This window comes from Callospermophilus lateralis, chromosome 8 (genome assembly GCF_048772815.1).
Source record: "Callospermophilus lateralis isolate mCalLat2 chromosome 8, mCalLat2.hap1, whole genome shotgun sequence".
Lineage (NCBI taxonomy): Eukaryota > Metazoa > Chordata > Mammalia > Rodentia > Sciuridae > Callospermophilus > Callospermophilus lateralis.
This window is the reverse complement of record NC_135312.1, coordinates 32,401,036-32,426,329: the sequence shown is the minus strand read 5'-3', so window position 1 is coordinate 32,426,329 and position 25,294 is coordinate 32,401,036. Positions and strand designations below refer to the sequence as shown.

The following is a 25,294-nucleotide window of genomic DNA, read 5'->3' as shown; positions in this document are numbered from 1 at the left end:
AAAGGAAAATTGATATTACTGATAAATCACTAATGAATGTATTTGAGAAATCCATATTACATGCAGACAGAAGAAAACAGGATACAAAAACAATTGTATTATTCTATACTAAAATTGTGCTACGTTTTTGAACATTCCCAATCATGCAACAATAATAAGGATCAGAATGAATTTTATAAAGTAGTTGATGGGAGTTCAATGAACAGGATTTAACACATTATACAACTCAAATCACAGTTGCATAATACAGCCAATTTCTTCAAATATATCTATGCATTACAAGACTGAAATGCATACTATTCCCGATTCCTCTCCCAGGCCCATTACATATTACCTTACCTAAAAAACTTTCCACTTAACCTTTCAAATCAGATTTGATGGATAAATATGTAATCTACAGGATATTCTTCATTATTATTTCAGACATGAGTATAGCCATATGCTCAATCTTCAGTTACATTCCTTTCAAAAGGCATCTGACTGCTGCAATTTTCTAGGAAAATTCAAGCCTAAGAAACCAAGAAAACTGAAGTCAAGAACCTGAACTAGGTAATTTTACAAACTATAATACTAATAAACCTATCTGACCACATTTGTAAAAGGATTTCCTATTTAAGAAATATTTCTCAATGGGTCTTTGAAAGCAAAGTTGTGTCACTACTACTTTCTGATATAAAGTGGTTATGTGACCCCAAATATTTATCCAATTGACTAACAGGCTTACAGTTGAGTTAAAAAAAAAAAAAAAAAAAATCAAAGCCACAGAATTCTTATGGAAATAAAAATTCAAAAGCTCCTAGCATAAGACATAAACTGCCTCTTATAATGATACATCCAAAATAAATCTGTCCTAGCAAAGTAGCACAAAATCAATAACAATTTGAAATAGAATTACAGTGCTTCTGTTAAAATCATCAACCAAAATTACAGAATGGCAAAAGAATACTGTCTTAAAATATACTAAATTCACATGTTATTACCATAATGAATTCATGCCAGATTAGGTTACAAATTAGGTAGAAACAAATTTCAGAACTATTTTTTCAAAAAATAAATGTACTTCATGAAACAGGGACAACAGCATCTAAAAAAATTGATACATTTATCACTAGATACAAACTTCCTTAACCATTAGCAACAGAGCACAGTAAAATTTTTCTCATCAACTTTTGAAAAGGCTTGATTTAACATGCCAGGAAAATGACTATTTTTCCATTGAGATGCATTTACTATGTAAATTATGTAAGTTGAATTGAGGTCAGTATTAACACCTGGAATTTAGTATACCCTAGTAGAAGTACCAGCTGCTAATAATGCTTATATTATATACATAGCTTAACTAGATGTTAAACTACGCAACTGTTGGTGCCAGTCTGCTTATAAAGGCAATGCTTTGGAGACAAAGTCTTCTCACGAACAGTGGACAAGCAGGCTTCATTATTATGTGTTCAACAACAATTCTCAGTTCGTTAAACAAGTTCCTGCAAGATAAAATAGTTTTTTTTCAAAAACACAAGAAAAAAGCAATATAGTGTTACAAAATGCTGATGAAGATGTTACCCAGTCAACAAAGAATTTGAGGAATGATTAATCATAAGGAACACACAAATATATACATCACCAGGGTGGCATGTAACTGTTGTCCCAGCACTCAAGGAGGACTGCTAGAACCAAGGAATTCAAGACCAGTGGTGGTAACATAATGAGACCCATCTCAAAATAACAAACACATCCACAAAAAAAAAAAAACCAAAAAACATATATATCCACAATGAAATTCTCAAAATCTGCACCCATATCTTTTTTCAGTGAAAAAGTTCAAATAACAAACGCATTCTAAAAAATAGTTATCTTGGGCTGGGGATATAGCTCAGTTGGTAGAGTGCTTCCCTTGCACGCACAAGGCCCTGGATTCAAGCCCCAGCACCACCAAAATAGAAACTATCTCTGAGGACTGAGATTAGGAAACACTCATTCTTTTCTTTAGTAGAATCAGGTAATATTCACATTTAACTTGGGCAAATTCAACTTGTTCTTTTTTCTTTAAAGGGGGGGGGTTAATATTTATTTTTTAGTTTTTGGCAGACACAACATCTTTGTTTGAATGTGGTGCTGAGGATTGAACCTGGGCCGCAAGCATGCCAGGCGAGCGCGCTACCGCTTGAGCCACATCCCCAGCCCTCAACTTGTTCTTAAAAAGAGCAAAAAAAAAAAAAATTATGGGTAATTTAATAACATATTCTCTCAGAGTTTTCCTCTTCTGTAAATTAAAAGCATGTACTTAACAGAGTTGTAATGAAGTTTAAATGAGACAACAAAGATGGTCAATAGAATTTACTTCCCAGAGCTTCTTTCTATTGATAGAACTGGCTCTTTATATTTAGACTAAAGCCCATACAATACACTATATGATCTTATCTCAATCTAACTACTCATCTCCCACCACAATTTCTAATTGAATTATGTTGCATAGATATGCTTCAAACACAGTGTGGACTTTACCTTTGCCCCAACTGTACTCACTGCCTACAAAGTACTCTTTATTACACATGGTACATGTTACATGTATACTATTTGGCAGGTATATCCAAAATCACATATATTGTACTGTAAAATTTGTAAGTGATTTGAAAGAGCAAGAGTATTTTACTATTCGTGAGTTTGACCTTATATGCTGACTCATCCTGCATGAAGATGCAACTCTTGTTTTACTTTTCTGTATCTGTTTTGTGACATCTATGGTTTGAACTTTTTTTTTTAAGTATTTAATACGCTCTCACACAAAGACAGGAATACAATTTGCAAAGATGCACATACAACCAAAGGCCAGTATTTTCCTTGTTACAGCACCATTATTCACAGTGTCTTTAGCTACCAGACCCAAAACCTGGAGATGGAGGCATTCTATCTCATTCTTCTTCCCACACCCTAAGATGCTACATCCTAAGTATCTTTCTAACATTTTAGCTTTTCCACTAGTGCAGGCTCTGTCCTACTCTAATGGGTTTGCACAGGTCATCTTCTCTTCTTGATAAGCTTGTAATACATCTTCTGAAATAACTCTAAATCAGGGGCTGGGACTGTGGCTCAGTGGCAGAGTGCTTGCCTAGCATATGTGAGGCACTTGGTTCAATCATTAGCACCACAAAAAATAGGCAAGTAAAAGAAAGGCATGCTGTCCATCTAATTAAACTACAACTACATATACATATATGTAGATATATATAGTAAAAATCAGATCAAACAGGTGTTCCCAATCCTTCCATGTACAAACCTCAAAGGCTCCCCAACCTCTAAATAAAATCCACACTCTTTCATGATCTAGTCCTTTCTACCATCTATCGTTCTGGGCAAAGACCTTTACCACTTCCCTATGTATCTCCTGAGCTCAGACAACAAATGTTGGTATGACAAGTACTTTCAGGCAACCTTGTGCCAGGACTCAGGTTCATTCTTTAAAAGACTTGGTTTAGGGCTGGGGATGTGGCTCAAGCAGTAGCGCGCTCGCCTGGCATGCGTGCGGCCTGGGTTCGATCCTCAGCACCACATACAAACAAAGATGTTATGTCCGCCGAGAACTAAAAAAAAAAATAAATATTAAAAAAAAAAAAAGACTTGGTTTACAATCCCACTTCCTCAGTGAATTCTCACTTATCTCCTATTCTCTATGCTTTCACAGCACCTTGTCATCCTACTGACTTAGGAGTCTAATTAACTTGTCAGTAAGTCCCACAAAGCAGATATTTAATTTTACATGCTCCTGTTATAATCATACATTATCAATGTTTTCTGAATAATTCAGTCAAATGAATAAAGCTAGAAAGTACCCTAAAAAACACTGTGGTAATAAAAAAGAAAGAAAAGAGTCATGGTGTTCAGCAGAATCTTCAGTGATGATGAAAATACCAGGTATCTGGGCTGTCCAATACAGTGGCCACCAGTGACATATGGTTTTTAAGTACCTAAATGAGTTTATTGTGACTCAGGAGCTGAGTTTAAAATTTTATAAACAATAAATATCATAACAGGTAAAAATGGTATTAACTGTCAGTACAGACAGCCTCAAAACCCTTAACAAAAAATAGTGTAGTTCAGAAGATGTAGTTTTATTGCATTTTTTATTGATATTTTCCATTACCTTTCCACTGTTATGATTAAAATGTATACTTATAAGCAATCTTTGAAGACATTTATTAGCACATATTTGTGGTAGCTTGACCCACTGCTATCTTTTCATTTTTATTTACTGAAACATTCTAAATTTCTAGATGTACTAATGTGACTTAAGGGTATATGAAAAAAACAGGGTATAATCTGCTAATGAAAAATGAAGGTCAGGTCAGGGAACTAGAAGATAATACCTGAAATGAATGCATGGACCAGAAAGAAAAGGAAAAGACTCGTGGAATCAATAAAAATGAAACTTATTTTATTAAGGAACTCATTAGGATTGTATGTCTAAAACAAATAAGCTCTACTTCAGAAAATATCATAAAAAGACATTGTCTAAAAAAAGCATAAAAAGCCCCCAGAAAGAAAAATCAGCTCATAGAATAAGGAAGATATTTATTTAAAACCTAAAAAATAACGAGAGTCTAAGTACTTACTTTTTAAAGAAAAAGTCTCAATAGGTTACCCATGCTGGCCTGAATTCTTGGAATCATGGAATCCTATTACCTCACCAGCCTACATAATAGCAGAGACTAGAGGCACATGTCTGAATAGTCTAAGTACTTTCAAAATATGGTTCATTTCACCCTCAGGAGGAGGTTTCCCCCTCTACCAATGAAGAAATTTAAATTTAAATAACTTGCCTACAGTCACACACCTGGTAAATGATGGGTCAGCATTCAAATTCAGCTCTTTTAAGTGTACTTGTGATGGTATTATAGAGTTAATCATAACACACTGATTGAATTTCCGGCTGAATTCTACTACATTATTTTAAACATGAAAATAAAAGCTGTGTTAACATTACCAAATTACATTTTAAAATCTACTAAATGCAGTTATTCATTTTATTTCTACTTCACTTTGAGAACAGAATATATAATACAGTGTATACTAAACTTCCATTCCTGAAAACTACTAATTTCCTAAAATACTTCTCTGCTTCCCCATTATTCTCATCCAACCCATTCTGTACAAGAATATCAGAATATTCTGAGCATGTTAAAATCATCATTCCCACACATCTAACAGATTTTAAATTTTTGATATTGAAACTCAAGAAGTTTTTGACATGACTCCAATACACCTTCTTAATCTGCTTCAGCAATTTATCATTCTGAATTTGCACTGGAGTCAAACTCCTTTACTCAATGCCCTTTCAAACATGGCCTGCACTTTTTTTTCCTCTGAACTCATGTTCCTAATACCTACCTGCCTACCTAAAATGCTTTAATGTTTTAATCCTTCCAGATCAAATTTAAATCTCTAATTTGGGAAATTTTCCTAGGCTTGTCTATCTTCTGGCCCAATGACCACTCCCACTTCTGTGGACTATAGATAATACGGATAGAAAAAAGCAACCATATGGCAATTCACTATATGTGATCCCTGCCTTATCCAAGGGAGACATGTTCCAGGAGCCTCCATTGGGGCTGTTTTTTTTTTTTTTCCATACATATATACCTATGATAAACCTTTATTTATAAATTAGGCATTATATATCACGGATATGCTAGACAAAGGGATGTTCACATCCCAGATGGGAAGGAGCAGGACAGCACAAGATTTCATTATTCTATTCAGACCTATGCACAATTTAAAACTTGTGAATTATTTATTTATGGAATTCTCCACTTTTGGATGACATGTAACTGAAATAAGAAAAAGTAAAACTGTGGATGAAGGGGACTATATATTGATTTGTGAATATTTTATCCTCAACTATTGCTTATTAGTATTCAGGACATGTTTTTGTTTCAACTAGGAAAGCTCCCAGAGAATGGGATTTTTTTGTCTTACACATCTTTAAATTACCTAACCATAGTAGTATTTTAAAGGTGGTCAAGATAACCCCAGTTGTAATTTCTAAAAAGAAATACAGATGTTTCCAGACTAAGAAATTCCAGTTTTTCAATTTTATGATGGTGGAATAGTGACACATTCAACAGAAACCATATTTTCCACGACTAGAAATGTTAAGGTCTGTAAACAAGTCAGACTGGCACCTGGTATTTTGCCAGAGAAATGTTAAAGTCTGTAAACAAATCTGGATGGCGCCTGGCCAAATGCCAGAGGGAGTGGTTTGTGAAGTAACAAAAGCGAGCCATTAAGTGTGGAGATTCCTTATTGGTTGACTGCTGTATCTATTTTATGCTAATTAGATAAGCTGTGTAAAATGTATAAATATCGCTCAGATCCTACAATAAACGGCTTCCATTCCTGCTGCATCAATCTACACAAGTAGTTCGTTGCCCCCCGGTTATTTTGCTGCAGCCGGACTGCGGCATAGAAATATGCTGAATACTCTTAATTGTGAGAGTGTGCAACAGCAGAAAGCTGCAAGCCCAGTTAGCTATTTAATCATGACAGTGAACAACTGACATAGTGTACTGATTGCTAAGCTGTGATGTTTGATAGGGCAGGTGTATTAAATGCATTCTTGACTTCACAACATTTTCAACTTACAATGAATTCATAATGATATAACGCTATCATAAGTCAAACAGCATCTGTACAACTACCTCAATAACCCTGGCTAGTTCTAACACATAGAACTTAAATTTATACCACCAGCAGCATGGTGATGCCTGCCTGTAATCCCAGCAGCTTGGGATGCTGAGATAGGAGGATCATAAGTTCAAAGCCAGCCTCAGCAAAAGCTAGGCACTAAGCAACTCAGTGAAATGCTGTCTCTAAATAAAAAACAAACAGAGCTGCAAAAAACGTCTCTTCCAAGTTCTAAACTGTTACTCAAATTACTTTTACAAGTTAAAAATACTATATTTCGACAATTCTCTAAAAAACAGAACATACTTAAACTTATCATCAGCTTACCGACAATATGGATTTCTTCTGGAGGAATATCGAAGAGTCAGAAATCTATAGTAAATAAAAGGCTGGAGCAAACTTCCTTGACCACTGAAATAAACAAATACAGAGTAATAACATACATTACCAATTCATACATATACTTTCAAAAGGCAATAGTCAATTCAAATGGAGAATGTATGTCTTCATTTAAATGAAATATATCTAAACTCAAGTTATTTTTAAAAAGGAAATAAAAGAATATAGATGATGGTAAAGAGTAAAATGTTATTGCTTAAACTTTTATAAACATAATCTATAAATATTACCTATTTTGTTTTGGTGGTAATAGGGATTGAACCCAGAGGTGCTCTGTTTCCGAACTACAGCCCCAGTGCTTTTCATTATCAGACAGGGTCTTGCTAAGTTGCTCAGGCTAACTTCAAACTTATGATCCTCCTGTCTCAGCTTCCCAAAAATGCTAGACTTAAAGGCGTGCACCATCACACCTGGCCATGCATTACTTTTGAATTTTTTATTTATTTTTCAATGCTGGGGATTGAACCCAGGGTTACTCTACCACTGAGCAATACTCCCAGCTCTTTTTACTTTGAGATATGGTCTTACTAAATTGCGGAGGTTGGCCTCAAATCCTACTGTTTCAGCATCCTAAGTAGCTGGGATTTCAAGTGTGGGACACAGTGCTCAGCTGAAATTATAACATACTAAATAAATCAGTAAGTTACATAAAAGCATTTCCATAATTACCATTGATGAAATTAAATTTTAAGACTTAACACATATTCAAATAAAAAGTACTTTATTTTATATAAACAAACAAAAACTCAAAACTATACTGGCAGTGCTGGAGTTGTGGCTCAGTGGTAGAGCACTTGCCTGATAAGTGTGAGGCACTGGGTTTAATCCACAGCACCACATAAATAAATAAATAAAGATACTGTGTCCATCTACAACTAAAAACAAAATATTAAAAAAAAAATTATGGGCTGGGGATATGGCTCAAGCGGTAGCGCGCTCGCCTGACATGCGTGTGGCCTGGGTTCGATCCTCAGCACCACATACAAACAAAGATGTTGTGTCCGCCGAAAACTAAAAAATAAATATAAAAAAAAATTATACTGGCTCACTAGCAAATTTACACAGCCTATACTAATTAGTATTCTTGGTTAAAAAGCATAATTAAATACCTCAAGAAAGATATGTATACATAAATATATGTTATGTCTATCTATCTATAGATATGTTTTTGAAACTCCAAGTCTGGAATTCTTCCTAGAAAACTCCATCTGGATTAAAACTTTCATGGAAATAACTAATAAAACATAGCAATGGGGCTGAGGATGTGGCTCACTGCTACAGTACTTGCCTGACATGTGCAAGATCCTGGGTTCAATGCCTAGTACTACAAAAGTAAATAAAGAAAAAATAAGTTGGGTGTGGTGGGACATGCCTATTATTCCAGCTACTCCTGAAACAGGAGGATCACAAGTTAGGTCATCCTAGACAAGACTCTGTCTCAAAATAAAATTAAAAAGGGCCAGAGATGTAGCTCAGTGTTAGAGTACTTCCCTAAGCATGTAAGAGACCCTGGGTTCAATTCGTACTATCACCAAAAAGAAAGAAAAAACATAACACAAATCTACAGTGGACAGAAAAGTAGTAGGGTGACATAAATTTATATAACATCATTATGTTTATGTGATGGATATAGTATGCAACTACTTATAATCTTTGTTATAAAAACTATATAACAACTTTGAAAACAGCAGAACATAAATCTATACGTACTATTACAACTGTATCTTGAAACTTAATTTGGAGAAAATACATTAAGACACTAAAGGTAGTTTCTTATGCTAATTTTTTAGTCTTTCAAATTGCATGATATTATTTTCGGGGGGAGGGGATGTTGAATCAAACTCAGGGGTACTTGACCACTGAGACACATCTCCAGTCCTATTCTGTATTTTATTTAGAGACAGGGTCTCACTGAGTTGCTTAGCACCTTGCTGTTGCTGAAGCTGGCTTTGACCTCGTGATCCTCCTGCCTCAGCCTCCCAAGCTGCTGGGATTACAGGCATGTGCCACTGCACCCAATGCATGATATTACTTTTATAGCAAAAGTACAAACTTAAAAACATCACTAAATTAAATGTTACATCCATTTTCTCCAACAATTTGACAAATTAACTTTTTAAATTGAAAAAGTAGGACTAGGGTTGTAGATCAGTGGTAGAGCACTTGCCTAGCATGTGTGAGGCACCGAGTTCAATTCACAGCATCGCATATAAAAAATAAATAAAATAAAAATTCACTGACAACTAAAATTAAAAAATTAAAAATCAAAAAAACAAACAGGGGGGCTGGAGTCGTGGCTCAGTGGTAGTGTGCTTCCCTAGCACGTGTGAGGCACTGGGTTCGATTCTCAGCACAACATACAAATAAATAAAGGTCCATCAACAACTAAAAAATATTAAAACAAACAAACAGGGGCTGGGGTTGTGGCTCAATGGCAGAACACTTGCCTCATATGGGTGAGGCACTGGGTTTGATCCTCAGCACCACATAAAATAAATGAAATAAAGATATTCTGTCCATCTATAACCAAAAATATTTTTTAAAAATAAATACATAAATTGAAGAAATAATGCAAACAATACAGAAAATGTACATAGAAAATACTCACTGAAAAACAAGTTTCCCCTCATCCAAATTAGCCCTTTCTCAAAGTTTTAGCACAATCTCAAATATACTTCTATTTATGTACACAAGTATACAAAATGGCTAATAATAACAGTGCACACATGGTAACACCCCCATACTACTGTTAACTAACATATTATACCTTGGAAAGCACCCCATGTGACAATACAGAAATTACCTTGTTCTTTTTATAGGTTCAATTACTCCTTCTTATTCTTACTTGTACCATTATGTAACAAGCTCCCTAGTAATGAATATTTAGGATAGCTCCAGTTCACAGTTAGGAATAAAATTATAATGATCATCCATTTACCCATCTTTGCATGCATGTATATGTATGTGTAAGACAACTCAAATTATAAGAAGTCATTTATAAATATAGTTTTCTAATATTAGACTATGTCTACCATGAAAGGTAGCACACAAAGAATAGTCATTATTTATGATTGCTTTAAATGTTAGCTTGGGTACATTCAAAGTTACATATTTAAAAGCATAAGTAGCTTTTCTTTTTAGAAATGGAGGCCTTGGGATGTAACTCAGTGGTACAACCCTTGTCTAGTATATGCAATACCTTGGATTCGATCCCCAGGCAATGCAAAACAAAACAAACAAAAGAAATGGAATATAACTTCATAAACAAATTTTAATTCTTTAAAATAAAGTAATAAAAAACCACAAAACAACGAAAAAAGAACAAAACCCAGAAAGACCTTCCTTGTTCATGAACTAAAAGACTATGGTTGCTAGGTATGGCAGTGCATGCCTGTAATCCCAGCAACTCAGGAGACCAAGGCAGGAGGACTGCAAGTTTGAGGCCAGCCTGGGTAATTTAGTAAGACTGACTCAAAAATAGAAAATAAAGAGGGCAGTGACATAAGCCAGTGGTGGAGCACCCCTGGGTTCAATCCTCAGCTATAGCTAAAGAATATTTATATTGTTAAAATGTCCATACCCAAAATGATATACAGATTCAACGCAATCACTATCAAAACACCAACTTCACAGAAATAGGAAAAAAAAAAACTAAAAAAAAAACCCTAAAATTCATATGGAACAAGACTAGAAAAATCAAAAAAATTATGAGCAAAAAATTAAGAACAAAACTGGAAGCATCACACTACCTGTTCTTACACATAAAGGAACACAGTAACTAAGACAACGTGATACTTGCATAAAAACCAACACAGACCAAGAGAACAGAAGAGAGCCTACAAATAAATATAGCCAACTAATTTTCAACAAAGTGTCAATACACAGGAAAACAAAAACACACACTTGAAAAAGGATAGCCTCTATGATGGTGCTGAAAAAAACTGGATATCTACAGGCAAAATGGAATTATATCTCTCTCTCTCTCACCATATACTAAAGTCAACTCGAAATAGTCAAAGACCTAAATGAAAGACTTGAAACTATCAAAGTACTAGAATAAATCATAAGAGGAACATTTCAAAACACTGGAATAAGCAAATTACTTTTCTACATAAGACCCTAAAGGCAATCAATAAAAGCAAAAATGGACAAATGGGATATATAAAACTAAGAAGTTTTTGCACAGCAAAGAAAACATCAACAATGAAAAGGCAACCTGGGAGAAAATAATTGCAAACTATTCAACTGACAAGAGATTTAATATACATGATACACATACATAAGGAGTTCAAAAAACTTAAACAAATGGACATATAATCTGAATAGGTGTTTTTCAAAAGAAAGTATACAAATGAACAACAAGAAAAAGTGCTCAACACTACTAGCCATCCAGGAAATGCAAATCAAAAACCACAATGAGATATCATTTCACTCATCAGAATGGCTACAATGAAAAAAATAAAAAAATAACATGCTTAGTGAAGATGCAGAAAAAAAGCAACTCTTAAATTCAGTGGGTGAGGATGTAAATTAGAACAGCCATTTCGGAGAAAAGTATGGAGTTTCCTCAGAAAACTAAATAAAATTAAAAAAAAAAAAAACAGAACTACAGTATGATACAGCTATATCCCACTTTGAGTATATAGCTAAAGTAAATGAAATCAACATATCAAAGGGATACCTACACTCCTGTGTTTGTTGCATCACTATTCACAATAGCCAAGATATGAAAATCAACTGAGGAATCCATCAGCAGAAGAATGAATAGAGAAAATGTGGCATACATATCCAAGTACATACACATAATAATTATTTAGCCACACACAAAAAAATATATCGTCATCCATGGCAAAAATGGAAGGAACTGGAGGACATCATAAAGTAATAAGCCCAGCGCAGAAAGGCAAAAATTGTATGTTCTCACTCATATGTATAAGCTTAAAAAATTGATATCAAAGAAGACAGTAAAATAATGATTACTAGAGGTAAGGAAGGGAAAAGGGAAGGGGAATACAGGGAAGTTGGACAACAGACACCAAAATACAGTTTCACTATAAGAGTAAGTTAAGAGTAAAGAAAACAATAAAGCTATTTACTCTTTAAATATTTCTGGTAAATTCATATCTCCTTTACAATAATGTGAAAACTAAGATGTATGTGTACATAGTGTTTAAATGAAATCTTTAAGGAGCACAATTTAATTAATCTACCAAGAAAAATGAGGTATTTCTCTAAGTTGCATTGCATTTCATTAAAATTATTTTAGTCATTTTGTGTGTGTGTGTGTGTGTGTGTGTGTGTGTGTTGCTAAGGATTGGAACCAGGGCCTCACAAACGCTAGACAAACACACTACCACTGAGTTGCAACCCCAGATCCTTAAGCTAATTGAGAGGAACAAAATAATTTTACTTATTAAACAGAATTTGGAGGTTTCAAAATGTAGACATCAATTACATCCATATCCATATATATAATAAAAAAAGTTACCTACTATTTTTACTTTTAGCTACTTACAGGAAACAAATGGCAGAACCTGGTATTCCTCAAGACCAGGATTATATAACCCAAGAAAAATGAGTAAGAAAGTAAGGAGGTAAAAAGTTCCTTTTACTAATTAAAGTGTTTAAATGATCAAGATAATACAAGAAAGTAATGAAAATTAGACCTATACATCAAGGGGAAAATACTGAAATTTTTATTTTATCCCTCTTTTTTTCCTTTGACTTAGATTACATTAACCCTTTATGTAACTTCAGTTTTTAAGATAAAACTTAACTAAAATTTGGGATGAAAGTTTTAAAGATGCATCAAATTCTATATTCAGCTTCCTTGCAGATGGAAGAATTTTCAACATTATCTATTTCAATTATTTTTTTTTTTTTTATGCAGTGCCAGAATCTCACACATGCTAGGTAATACGCACTTGCCCAGCACGTGTGAGGCACTGGGTTTGACTCTCAGCACCACATAAAAATAATAAATAAAATGAAGTATTGTGTCCATCTACAACTACAATAAAATAAATAAATAAATAAAAATCTTTCATTTGCATCAATCTAGAACTTAAGTATATTATCTAGTTGGACCCAAAACTTAAGCAATATGTGGTGACCATAGTTTTTAGAGGAAAGCATTAGTTAAAAGATAGGAAAAAATGCATTTACATTTAAGGAAATCTACAAAATGTTTAGAGAGACTGCTAAAGAAAGATGTAATTATCAGGTATACACAAACATCATTAGTTTTTCAAGGCAATGAATATGAAATTATAAAATATAAATTTATAATCAATAATAGTTTATTACAAATCAACAAGATTAGGAAAAACAAGATATGTAGACATTTTACAGGACATTTTGGTATTTCTATTAAACACAAAATGAATTTAGCTTATAATATGGCAAAATGAAGCCTGATATGTTAAAGAAAACACTGACACTTAAGTGTAAGCGGAAAAAGATGTATACTACATCAGTATTTGGAAACAAAAAAACCATGGAAACAAAATGTCCACCAATAAAGAAATGGGTAATAAAACAGCACACTCATCTGATATGACACTATCATTTAATGACAACCATTAAATGAAACAAACCATGACTGTATACTAGTATAAACAGGTTATGAAAACATTCAAGTAGGAAAAAGCATGGGAGAGACAATAAATTATGATACTTATGTATTTACTACACACTTGTATATTATTAAAGGATTCTTTTATATGTACATATCAAAACTCTTACACCTATAAGAAAGAGAAAACAAAACTGCAACTAAGGGTTGGGGTTGTGGCTCAGTGGTAGAGCGCTCGCCTCGCATGTGTGAAACACTGGGTTTGATTCTCAGCACTTCATATAAATAAATAAAATAAAGGTCCATCGACAATAAAAGATTAAAAAAACTGTAACTAAGACCTATAATCAAATAATATTTTAACTTTTATCTATAATATCTTGTTCCTTAGAAAACTAAAAATTAAAAAAAGAATCATCCAGGTAGACATATACCCTGTTTTAAAACTTAAATGCAAGATATCAACAGAGAGATCAATGATATTTTAATGTTCTAACTTTCAAAAGGAAAGCTTTCTTTATTCATAAATTACTTTCCATACCAAGGGTACAAACAAAATAAGGAGGCAATCATAGATAACTATTACTACAAGACCATAATTTCAAGCAACATGAAACTTAATATTTTTATTTATTCATTTAGTCATTAGCTTTCCAAAACAAATGTATTTTTATTCTTACCTAAAAAGCATAAAAACTGTAGCAGGCATCAAGAAAATTTCATTACAAGCAATGAATTTCAGAATATTTTGTTGATTACCATTTAATTTATCCAAGACAGATCTCAACAAAGGTAAACTATTTGAACCCTTTGCCTAAAACAAAAGAAAATATACATTAGCGATAATGAAGTATTTTTGATAACTCAATTACAGTCACCCTTCAGGAAACATGGAGGATTGGTTTCAGGATACCACTCAGATTCCAAAATCTGCAGATACTCAAGATGCTTATTTAAAATAGTACAGTATTTGCATATAACCTAAAAACATCCTCTCTTATACCTTAAATCTTCTCTAGATTGCTTATAATTCCTAATACCATGTAAACGCTATATATATAGTTGCTAATATTGTATCATTTAGGGAAAAAAAGTCTAAACCTGTTTACTATAGACACAAACTTATTTTTGCAAATATTTCTTATCTGCATCAGTTAAATCCACAGATGCAGAACCAAGGGATAACTAAGAGCTGACTAAATTTTCTTTCTTTATAGATAAATAGCACATCCAACAGGCAATAGAACCAGAAGTTAGTGATACAAAAATGACTGAAAGTTTACAAACTATTTAAAAATGAACAATGTATTTTCTTGCTTTGTGTATTTGAAGTCAAAAACATTAATGAAAATATTTTTCATTCTTAGATGCTTTTGTTTCTTTAAAAAAAGATTTTACCAAAAAATGTTATTATTTCTCTCCAATCTTAACAAAATCTGCCTATTCAGTAATACAGTTAAAATTTCTGTGATTCCTTAGCCAATAAATGATAGAAATTATGAAGTCCTGGGCTGTGATTGTAGTTCAGTGGTAGAGTGCTTGCCTAGCACACATGAAGCACTGGGTTCGATCCTCAGCACCACATATAATAAATAAATAAATAAATTAAATAAAGGTATTGTGTCCATCTACGACTAAAAAAAAAAAAAGAAAGAAAGAAATTATAGAATCCAATGAAGTCTGATTCAAGGCACAAATTTGGATATTTTAATTAAAATTTCAGTGTATATGCAGTAAATCCACCTGGCACACTTATGTTAGGCTTAATGTTCCAATCCAGCAATGAAATAATTTCAGGAAGACAGCAGTTCTTAATATTAGTGTAAAAGAGATTTGATATAGTCTATCTGGTATGTTGGAATTATACAGTGACTAAATAAGAAACCTCCGACAACTCATCAAATCTTTTTTTTTTTGTACTGAGGATTAAACCCAGGGGTGCTTTACCACTGAGCTACATCCCTAGTCCTTTTTTTTTAATTTTAAGACAGCGCCTGACTAAGTTGCTGAGGCTGCCTTTGAACTTGTATTATTCCTGCCTCAGCTTCCTGAGCCACTGGAATAACAGGCATGTGCCACTGCACCTAGCAACTATCAAACTTAAAAAGTTAAAAAAAAAAAAAATTAAAAAATGGAAATTCCTCTGAGAACCAGGGAATAATTTTAAGTGCAATCCTTTATCTACAAAATGTACTATATTTGTTTTGTTTTTGTGGTGCTGGGGATCGAACTCAGGGCCTTGTGCATGCAAGGCAAGCACTCTACCAACTGAGCTATATCCCCAGCCCCAAAATATACTATTTGTGACACCTCAATAAAAACTTCTAAACTCAAAACTACTAAATCACTAAATAATTCATAACAAGTGTGTAAGAGAACAGAGGAACTTCCTTGTGACAAATGCAAGAGTGTCTTAGAACTTAAACTCCCAGGAATCAAAGAAACAGCATTATTTTACTTACATCAAGGACCTTTTTCGTGTATGTGGCAGCGTGAAGCAAAGAGAATAACAAGACTGGGAAAATACTCACTGAAGAAAACAATTAAGGAAAACACAAAATTATCAAGTACTTTGCAAAACAAGCCATGTATTAAGTTCAAATATACAAATCTGAAACACCACCTGCAAAATGAGTTCAGTGAAATGGCTATTGGTTTACTAATATATTTTGAATTAAATGAAGTTTTTGTTTTTTATAAAAAAGAAAGTAAACTATTTCACTTTCTAAAACACCATTATTTTTATGAAGAAAATTAATAGTGAAAAGTTTTTTTCATTTATTTTTTATTGGTTGGTTAATAAAACATTGCAAATATTTGCTAAATTAAATTAAAATCTAGGCTACCTCAAAGTTTTTGAGGTAATAAAACATTGTAAATATTTGCTAAATTAAAATCCAGGCTACTTAGTTTTTTTCTATGCATGCGTTTTTTTAACCCCACAATGGCCATTCTGGCCACTTAAGTTAATCTTCAAACACAGAGATAGTCTTTTCAGTGCTTTCACAGATCTCACCCCAGGTATAAACTACCATGGAACTACAACCCCAGCACATTTAACTTTTTACTTATAGACAGGGTCTCATTAAGAGAATGAAGAGAGTTTGAGGCAATGGTTTAAGGAACAATTCCCAAATTTTTCTCAGTTGAAGATGTTTTATTATTTCTTTCCTACAAAGATCCCATTATATTTTAAGAAAACATACCTATAAAGCTGATATAATTATCCTCTCAATTAGTAAAAATAAAAAAGATAGTATATATCTGGGGTGGTATACAATCTACTGAAAAGTCTCATCAGTTTAATTACAGACATAAACAGAGAATCTCTGTATTTAAAATCATTGATTTGGCTTAATGCCCCAGGGTAAATATACACTTTTCATGCAACATTTTGTAAAACAGAAATTTCTCAGAAAATTCCATTCTCCACCCCAAATTTTTGCCAGCCTTATAATAAAAACAAACAAACAAACAACAACAACAACAAAAAAAAACACAAAAATTGTCATTTCCAAGAAATGATAGAGACTATTAGTCAATCGTGACTGGTAAAAATACTGGCCCTAAAAATATAAGCAGTTTCTAAGAAATGAATCATTGTTTTTCTATACTTGCTGAAGGCTTGACATGAATGGGAAGTCGTGATGCTCTAACAATCTAAGACTCAAATTTATTACATTCTCTGTTAGGACCCAAAGGTTCCAATTTCCAATTGGTAAGCACCTTCATATAGTATTAAAAGAACCAAATTGTGTTAATACAGTAGTTCTCCAAATTAATACCCTGACCAATTCTTTCTTGCCACTCACAAGAATTAAAATGTCAATTACCCAAACAGAGATCTCTCTCTCTCTCTCTCTCTCTCTCTCTCTCTCTCTCACACACACACACACACACACACACACACACACATGCATGCACAATTTTAAACTTTTTAATGAATCATAAATCCTTTGAAACTGATAAAAGGTATAATCCTCTCTTCTTTAAGGCCCCCTGTGAAACTGTTTTGGCTTAAATAATACAATTTAAACTCTGACATGTATCCAGACTTGAAGATCGATTCAATAAGTAGTAGTATCAGGTAATGAAAACAGAACCCTGAATTGGGATCAAGACACCTGCCTTCCAGTCCTGGCTCTATCACAAACCTCATTTTCCTTATCCTCTGTCAAACAACAGAACCCTGAATTGGGATCAAGACACCTGCCTTCCAGTCCTGGCTCTATCACAAACCTCATTTTCCTTATCCTCTGTCAAACAACAAGAAATCAAAGCCAGAGATTTCTAATGATTCTTTTATCGCCATGTTCTAGAGTTCATAAATCATTTTTTCCTAGTACTGGGGATTGAACCGAGGTGTACACTACCTTAACTTTTTACTTATAGACAGGGTCTCACTAAATTGCCCAGGCTGACCTCTAACTTTTAATTCTCTGTCTTATCCTTCCAACTAGCTGGGATAATAGACATGTAGCACAAAGCTTGGGAACAAACTGTTAATAACATATTCATAATCTTAGCTCTCAATGTCACTTTTAAATTATTTAGAAAAGATAAGGGGTGAAAAGTTTACAATTTTAACTCTTAAGTACTTGTCATTGATAGAGCAAGGGCAATGTATCACCTTTATAAGAACAAAGATCAGGGCTGGAGCTGTGGCTCAGTGGTACAGTGCTTGCCCTTCATGTGTGAGGCCCTGGGTTCAGTCCTCAGCACCACATAAAAAAAATAAATAAACACAAATAAAGATATTAAAAAAAAAGATCAGAATGTTTATGATAATATTTTGGCCACCTTATTACCATAATGTCTAACTTTCTTAGGAATCAGATTAGTATTCCTTGACAATTACTAGTTTGTTATTCTCACTGCTCCCTTTCCCCTCCCATAAAAATTTAAGGAAGAAGAAATCCTTAAACTTCAACATTCCTGTGAGAAATGGGTTAGTGAATAACCAACTGCATATACAAGACAGGTTGTCTTCCCAGTCATGGGTCTCATTTGGCATGACCTCATGACTCACTCAACAAAACTTAAGTAAGCACCTGATCTGTGCCAGACACTGAGCTATACTTCACTTCCATCCCTTTATAAGTAGTGAGGAAATGGAAATTTATTTTGCCAGTATTTAGGTGTTGGAGGCTGTGTAGGCCATGTTTGATTATGGGTTTGTATGAGCCATCACAAGGCAGGGAGGTTACTTTTCTGAGAACTTCAAGAATGCCTAGATTATGCTGACATCTTGCCTTAGCTCAAAGACCTAGGTACAAATGCAGACGAAGGTGGGTACAACCTGCTAAGCTTCAACCAAGTTGTTTCTGCCACCTTCTTCCTGTTTCCTCAGGAAGTTCTTTACCCTGAATCCCACTGGTGTTCCTACTCATTTAAATAAAGCCTGGGGACTCAATTTAGGAGAGACAGACCCAATCTCCATCAGAGCTGGTCTCCATCGGATCCTGCTTTTCACTTATTTTTGTGTATTATTTCTTAAATTTCTCATACCTTTAATATTTCTAATCTGACTCATCTCCCTAGCTTGGGGTAACTGAGTAAACATCACAAAGGTCATGACCTATAGGTAGAGTGTGTGCCTGGCATATAGAAGGTCCTGGGTTCAATCCCCAGAATGACAAAAACAAAAACTATTTAAAAATGATAATTCACAATATAGGTATCATCTAAGTGGACATTTAGTCTTAGATAATTTTTTTTTTTATGTTTTCCACTATATATAGTTGTATCAGAAATATTCAAAAGCTCTTAAGCTGGGTTAGTGGTGCACACGTGTAATCCCAGCAGCTTGGGAGGCTGAGGCGGGAGGATTACAAATTCAATATCAGCTTCAACAACTCAGCCAGGCCCTAAGCAATTTAGTGAGACCCTATCTCAAAATACAAAAAAGGACTGGTAATGTGGCTCAGTGGCTACACACACCTGGGTTCAATCTCTGGCACCAAAAAACAAAACAAAACAAAACAAAGAAACAAAAACCCCCAAACTCTTACATCAGTACTTCTTAAAACACTAAGTAACTTCCTAATGGGTGATCTATACAAAAAAAATTAAGAAACATTAATCTCACAATGCACAAAGGTCCTGTAATAAAGAATCCTATTTCAAAATCTTTAACTTGGTGCTTCCCAAACACAATGAATTGTAGAACTTCTCTCCTTTTTGGAATAATACCCATTATCATCCGGCAATACTTTTGAAATTGTGAAAGCATACATATTCCAAGTGAGTTATTAATTCTCAATAGCTACATGGATTATCCATATGTATCTATATGTTGTTTCCATACATGTTATCCATGTTGCTACATTATATACAGTAAATATTATTTTAAATTTACTAATCATTTCTTGATAAATTTTCATTTGTTCCTAGGTCACTGAAAGTTAAAAAAGGAAACAGGTGGGCTGGGGTTGTGGCTCAGTGGTAGAGCACTCGCCTCACATGTGCAAGGCCCTGGGTTCAATCCTCAGCACCACATAAAATAAACAAATAAAGTTAATATGTCCAACTACAACTACAAAAAAAAAGGAAATAGGTGATGATCTACCTTTTTAAAAGGAAGACATCTAGATACTTTCTCAAAGAAGCTATAAATTAAATGAAAGAAAAATATTTGGGGGGGGGGGGTACGAGGGCTTGATCTCAGGGCTTCTTTACACCTGAGCTACATCTCCAGCCCTATTTATTTATAAATTAATTTACTCAGAGACAGTATCTCACTAAGTTACTCAGGGCTTTGCTAAGTATGTAAGACTGACCTCGAATTTGGGATCTTCCTGCATCAGCCTCTTGCGTTATTGGGATTAAAGGACTGTACCACCACATATGCCCAGTTAAATGAAAGAAAATTTTAAGTATTCACAAATCCTATATAAGCTTATACATTGAATCTGAACTTTAAAATACCCCTTGCTAATCAAGAAAGTTATGAAAGAGAAGAACATTAATAGACAAAGTTTAAAAATCCCAAATCAGCTCTTCAAAGTTTACATTTCAAGCTTTAGCGTCTGAAATTTTTAAAATAAGCATACCTTTTTCATATAAATGAAGTGCCAAAAAGCAAAAACTTCAACTTTTATTGAATGCCCTTGTTACTAATCTTTCCTATAGCAAAAAATAATCAACAGATCCCCTACATATTTAGTTGGTCATTTCACTATCAAAAAAGTAGAAAAGGATACTTGTAACAGGATAGGAATTGACAAAGATGAGTGAATACAACAGGTAGTGGCAGCTGTCCTCTAATAAAGCTTGGGCCAGAAATGCTCTGCTTAACTGAAAGTGCGGCAATCTTTGATGTAGCCTCAGAGCACTGGTAAGAGCATTTGCCAGCAAAGCACGTTGGTAAAAGCTTGCTGCTTCATGCAACCTGTAAATTACCAGAGGAGAAGTTATCATGAGACATAAACAACTACCATGTCTCTTCCTCCCTTGTGAATTGCATCATAATTGCACAACACCTAACTCATTTAACTATCAATAGAAAAAAATTACTTGAACTTGTTCTACTTTCTTAGAAGCATCATTTCATATACATATGTCCAACTAAATTTTATAAAGCAGTAATTCTTCACATCAAGATAAAAAGGTCAAAAATGCAAAAATCATGAACTTGTCTTAACCCTGCACCTACATTTTCGCTCAGATTTTCACCATGCTTAGTTTCACAAATCATAAATCCTTCCAACTGATTATATTACTAAGGACTTGTATTTTTATCTGACCCTGAACCTTTTACAATTTAACAACTCTTACACCTAAAAAGTATTTCATAAAAAAAACAGAACAATTATCAAAGCCAGAATTATGTGTAGTACATACCCAAGAAGAGGCAGAACAAACAAAGCAGAGCAGTACACTGTGAACAATCGAGAAAGCCACATTGCCGTGTCCAGTTTATTGGTCATCATGAATTGCTGTATTTAAAAAGAAAAATATGGTAGTAAATTAAGCCTGCAAATTATGTTAAGAATATATAGTTTTATTCATAGTCAAAATATTTCAACAACCTTATAACATTTGTTTTTAAATCATCTCAAGGCAATTAACTGTTTCACATAAATGCTCAATGACAAGTTAAAAAATTCTATAGTGTTGATTTGGAAAGCACAGGAACCTGGACAGAAATTTAACTACAATTGTCTGTATTCTTTCAACACTTGTAATATTGGCTTCATCTATTTAAAAAGAACATTAAATAAGAACTAATTGCTCTCAAGAGAACCAAATGCCTATTCTTAGCAAAATCTCAAACCCAAATAGGTAGGTCTCAGAACTGAATAAAAAGGCAACACACAAACCCAGTTTGAATTAAATAAACTTTTGAAAGGACAAAGTAAAAACCACAATCATCAGTCAGTTACAGTTGAACTCATTACTCAGTGGATAATCTGCCTAACATAGTGGAGGTGCTCAACATACAACTATCAGCTTTTAAATATCACCTACTTCTCTGATTATGACTTTCTGCATCCCCTTAAGGCTCCCCTACAAGTTTTAAGATGGGATTTGTGCTTTATTTGTCCCTATAAGTTTCAGTGACACTATATTAAACTTCCACATGCATATTTCTTCATTTTTTCTTATTCTTTTCCTTTGCTGCTTTTCTTTCTCCAGTACGTGTTCATTAGCACTAAAAAACGTAAAAATATGCTTTATCATTAAGATATATTTTATATTCATATTCTAAAGAGAATTTTTACATTTTTCAACTACAGTACCACAAATACTGTTAACACTGAGATCTAATACAAACATACATGGGTATATGAAGGATAACAAAGTTTCACAAATAATACTTATTCTTACTTTATTTAAAAAAAAAAAAAGGCTTCCACAGAGCTAATTTTGAAACTCACTAATGGGTCTATTTGAAGTTTCAGAACACTGCTTTTAAGCAATTTAACTTCATTATCTTTGGGGGAAAAAGTGTAAAAAAAAAAAAAAAAAAAAGCTTTTTAAGTAAAAATGCACGAACATTTAAAAATTCAAATACATTTTACTGCATTCCTTCTTAAATCATATGTAGGTAATGTCAGAAATATGACATACGCCTCTTGTTGATTGTATCCTACCTACCATACTATTTCTCCCCTAAATTTAAATGATCAGGAATGGTCAAACAGAAGGCTAAATCTAGCTTTCTGTGCTCAGTTCCTCCACAAATGTCCAAGCTCTACATCACAATCTGAAATTTAATTTGGGGATATTTTCTTTAAAATCCACTGTGTAGGGTGTTCATTTTACCATAAATTGTTGAGCTATGCATTTCATTTTATCATACAATAAAAGAAAAGTCAAAAGGGCATATTTTGGTTTAGACTTTTGAGAGTGACTAGCATTGGTAGCACACATCTATAGTCTTAGCTGCTTGGGAGACTGAGACAGGAAGGATCACTTGGGCCCATCAAGAGTTCAAGACCAGCCTAGGCAACAAGTGAGACCACATTTCAAAACAAAACAAAAAAGAGTAACCTGGCCAACCACCAACTAGCAGTAAATAGTACAGACAAAAAATATTAATGAATCTTCAGGTAAAAAAACGACTGAGGAACAAGATACAGAGCTTCAAAAACAACTTCTTAATTAAAGGGAAAAAAAGGCATCTTTATAATGTAGAATCCAGTGGACACTATCTTAATTAAAGAATCAAACTTAAAATCCCCAACAATGGGATAAATGAACATGAAATGCTTCCTGATATGGGATTGGGGTTGTGGCTCCGTGCATATGTGAGGCACTAGGTTGGATTCTTAGCACCACATATAAGCAAATAAGTAAATAAAGGTCCATCATTAATTAATAAAAGAAATGTTTCTTTTTTTATAATGCACAGAGAAGAACAAAATAATCATTCATGTGATTCCAGTTTGAGAAGCATTCTACAGAACAGGTCTGGGCTCTAGAAAATTAACAATCTTAGGGCTGGGGATGTAGTTCAGTTGGTAGAGTACTTGCCTAGCATGCACAAAGCACAAGGCCCCTAGGTTCAATCTCCCTGGCCAAAAAAAAAAAATTACCAATCTTGAAAGACAAAAACGGGAGGGAAGCAGATATATGACCAGTAAACATAATGCATGCTTTCTGGCAGAACCCCTGAGGAAAAGGAAGCAGCTTTAAAAGACAATTAAGGAAACTTGAACATGAATTGCATATCAGTTTATACCACCTATCAATGTTAAATTTCCCACATGTGATAACTTAACGTGGTCATGTGAAAGAATACCGAAATATTTGTGGGTTAACAAAGACTTTTAAATGAGCCAGCAAAATTTTAAAGTGTTTATGTAGAAATACTTGCAAAATGTTTTCAAAAAGTAATTCGCCCAATTCACACACTTAGGGTGGAAAAGTTAGAGGATAATAATGCTTCGGATGCAAATAACTAGGAAGTTGCTGACTGGCATCTTAAAAAAAAAATTACAAAAGCTTGGTACTTCGCTTTGTAAAGAAGTAAGAACAATGTGAAGAAGGAAAACAGCAGATGGTTCTGTGCGTCATTTCTATACAATGGCATAAAGTTGACACATAGGTTTCCAGTCCCCACGCAAGTGCGCCATGAGGCTAGTGTCACGGCATACCCTTACACGGCATCTTCAACCTTGGGGCCTAGGACAATTAGAGACTGAGGTGTGAGGAAAGGCAAGAAGGACCAATTTCCAGGACACGCAGGTGACGGCCACCTGCTCCAAGACAGCCAGTTGTGGTTTCAGAAGCAAACTTGTAGCTCCCTCTGTAGCTTCCCTTCGGTTCTCTCCTCTCCGCACCCGTACCCACTCACTCATCCTAGTCCAGAAATCTCTGCGCTTCTGGAACGCTCCGGGTCCTCGCAGTACTTCCTGCTCCTTCCTAACTCTGGCAAATCAACCAACGCGACCCTGCCGGCTCACTTACCACAGCGCCCGCCCCTTGGGGGCCGTTTGGGGTCGTATCCGCCATGGGAGACACACAGGCACTCGGGACGCTGCAATCGCGGAGAGAAGAAACAAGAAACAAAACGTCAATGTCGGGACCACGACCCAGGTAACCTGCTTCCCTCCAGAGGCCCGCCGTGCCCTGCTCCGCTCCGAGCTTTCCAGCCTCCCGAGGAAAAGAGTCTTGCCCGCCCCGTTGCAGTAGACGGTCCCAGAAGAACCCACAGCCACGGGGAAATACCTGTCCCGCACCGCCGAGATCAAAGCGGGTTTCCAGAAAGACCGAAACGAAGGCGGAGCTTCGGAGCAAGGCCCTAAAGGGCCGAACCAATGCTGCCGGCGCCCGGTTATCTCCGGACCCGGAAGTACTCTTTTCATTTCCGCAAGGTCGAGGCGTGAAGACGAAAGCACCTCGGAGGTGGCCCGGAGCATGACGGGAAGTGTAGTTTTTTGTCTTCGTTTCGACTCCACCTGTCTTTCACTCAAGTAGGGCGAGACAGAGCTATCAAATCTTGCCTCATTCTCCCTGCTCTGATCATGTCCAAACCACAGTATCTCTCTCCTACTTAATATAGAGATGTTAGATACATCTTTGATCTCTCCCTCAAGGAGCTCACTCTATGGTTCAACTTCTAAAATTATTTCAGTAATTCTCAAAGAGGTCTGCTGTATGACAGGTTCCATGCTTGGCTCGAATGATAAACAGATG

General features: G+C 34.7%; 1 protein-coding gene across 2 annotated transcripts; it reads right to left on the bottom strand.

Annotated features, from left to right (window-relative positions):
* Positions 1-418: 418 nt before the first annotated feature.
* On the bottom strand, positions 419-24,935 carry Tmem33 (transmembrane protein 33). Of its 2 annotated transcripts, XM_076864447.2 has the most exons (9): positions 24,827-24,912; positions 24,566-24,635; positions 21,494-21,588; positions 20,854-21,041; positions 16,114-16,181; positions 14,332-14,465; positions 7,006-7,089; positions 1,361-1,481; positions 419-509 (listed from the first exon to the last, which is right to left on the bottom strand). In XM_076864447.2, the coding sequence occupies exons 2-9, from the start codon at positions 24,608-24,610 to the stop codon at positions 504-506; spliced, it is 741 nt and encodes a 246-aa protein (XP_076720562.2). In that variant the 5' UTR covers positions 24,611-24,635; positions 24,827-24,912; the 3' UTR covers positions 419-503. The 2 variants fall into 2 exon arrangements, with proteins under 2 accessions (XP_076720562.2, XP_076720563.2); XM_076864448.2 differs by lacking the exon at positions 419-509 and having other exon boundaries at positions 1,268-1,481; positions 24,827-24,935.
* Between the last annotated feature and the right edge of the window lie 359 nt (positions 24,936-25,294).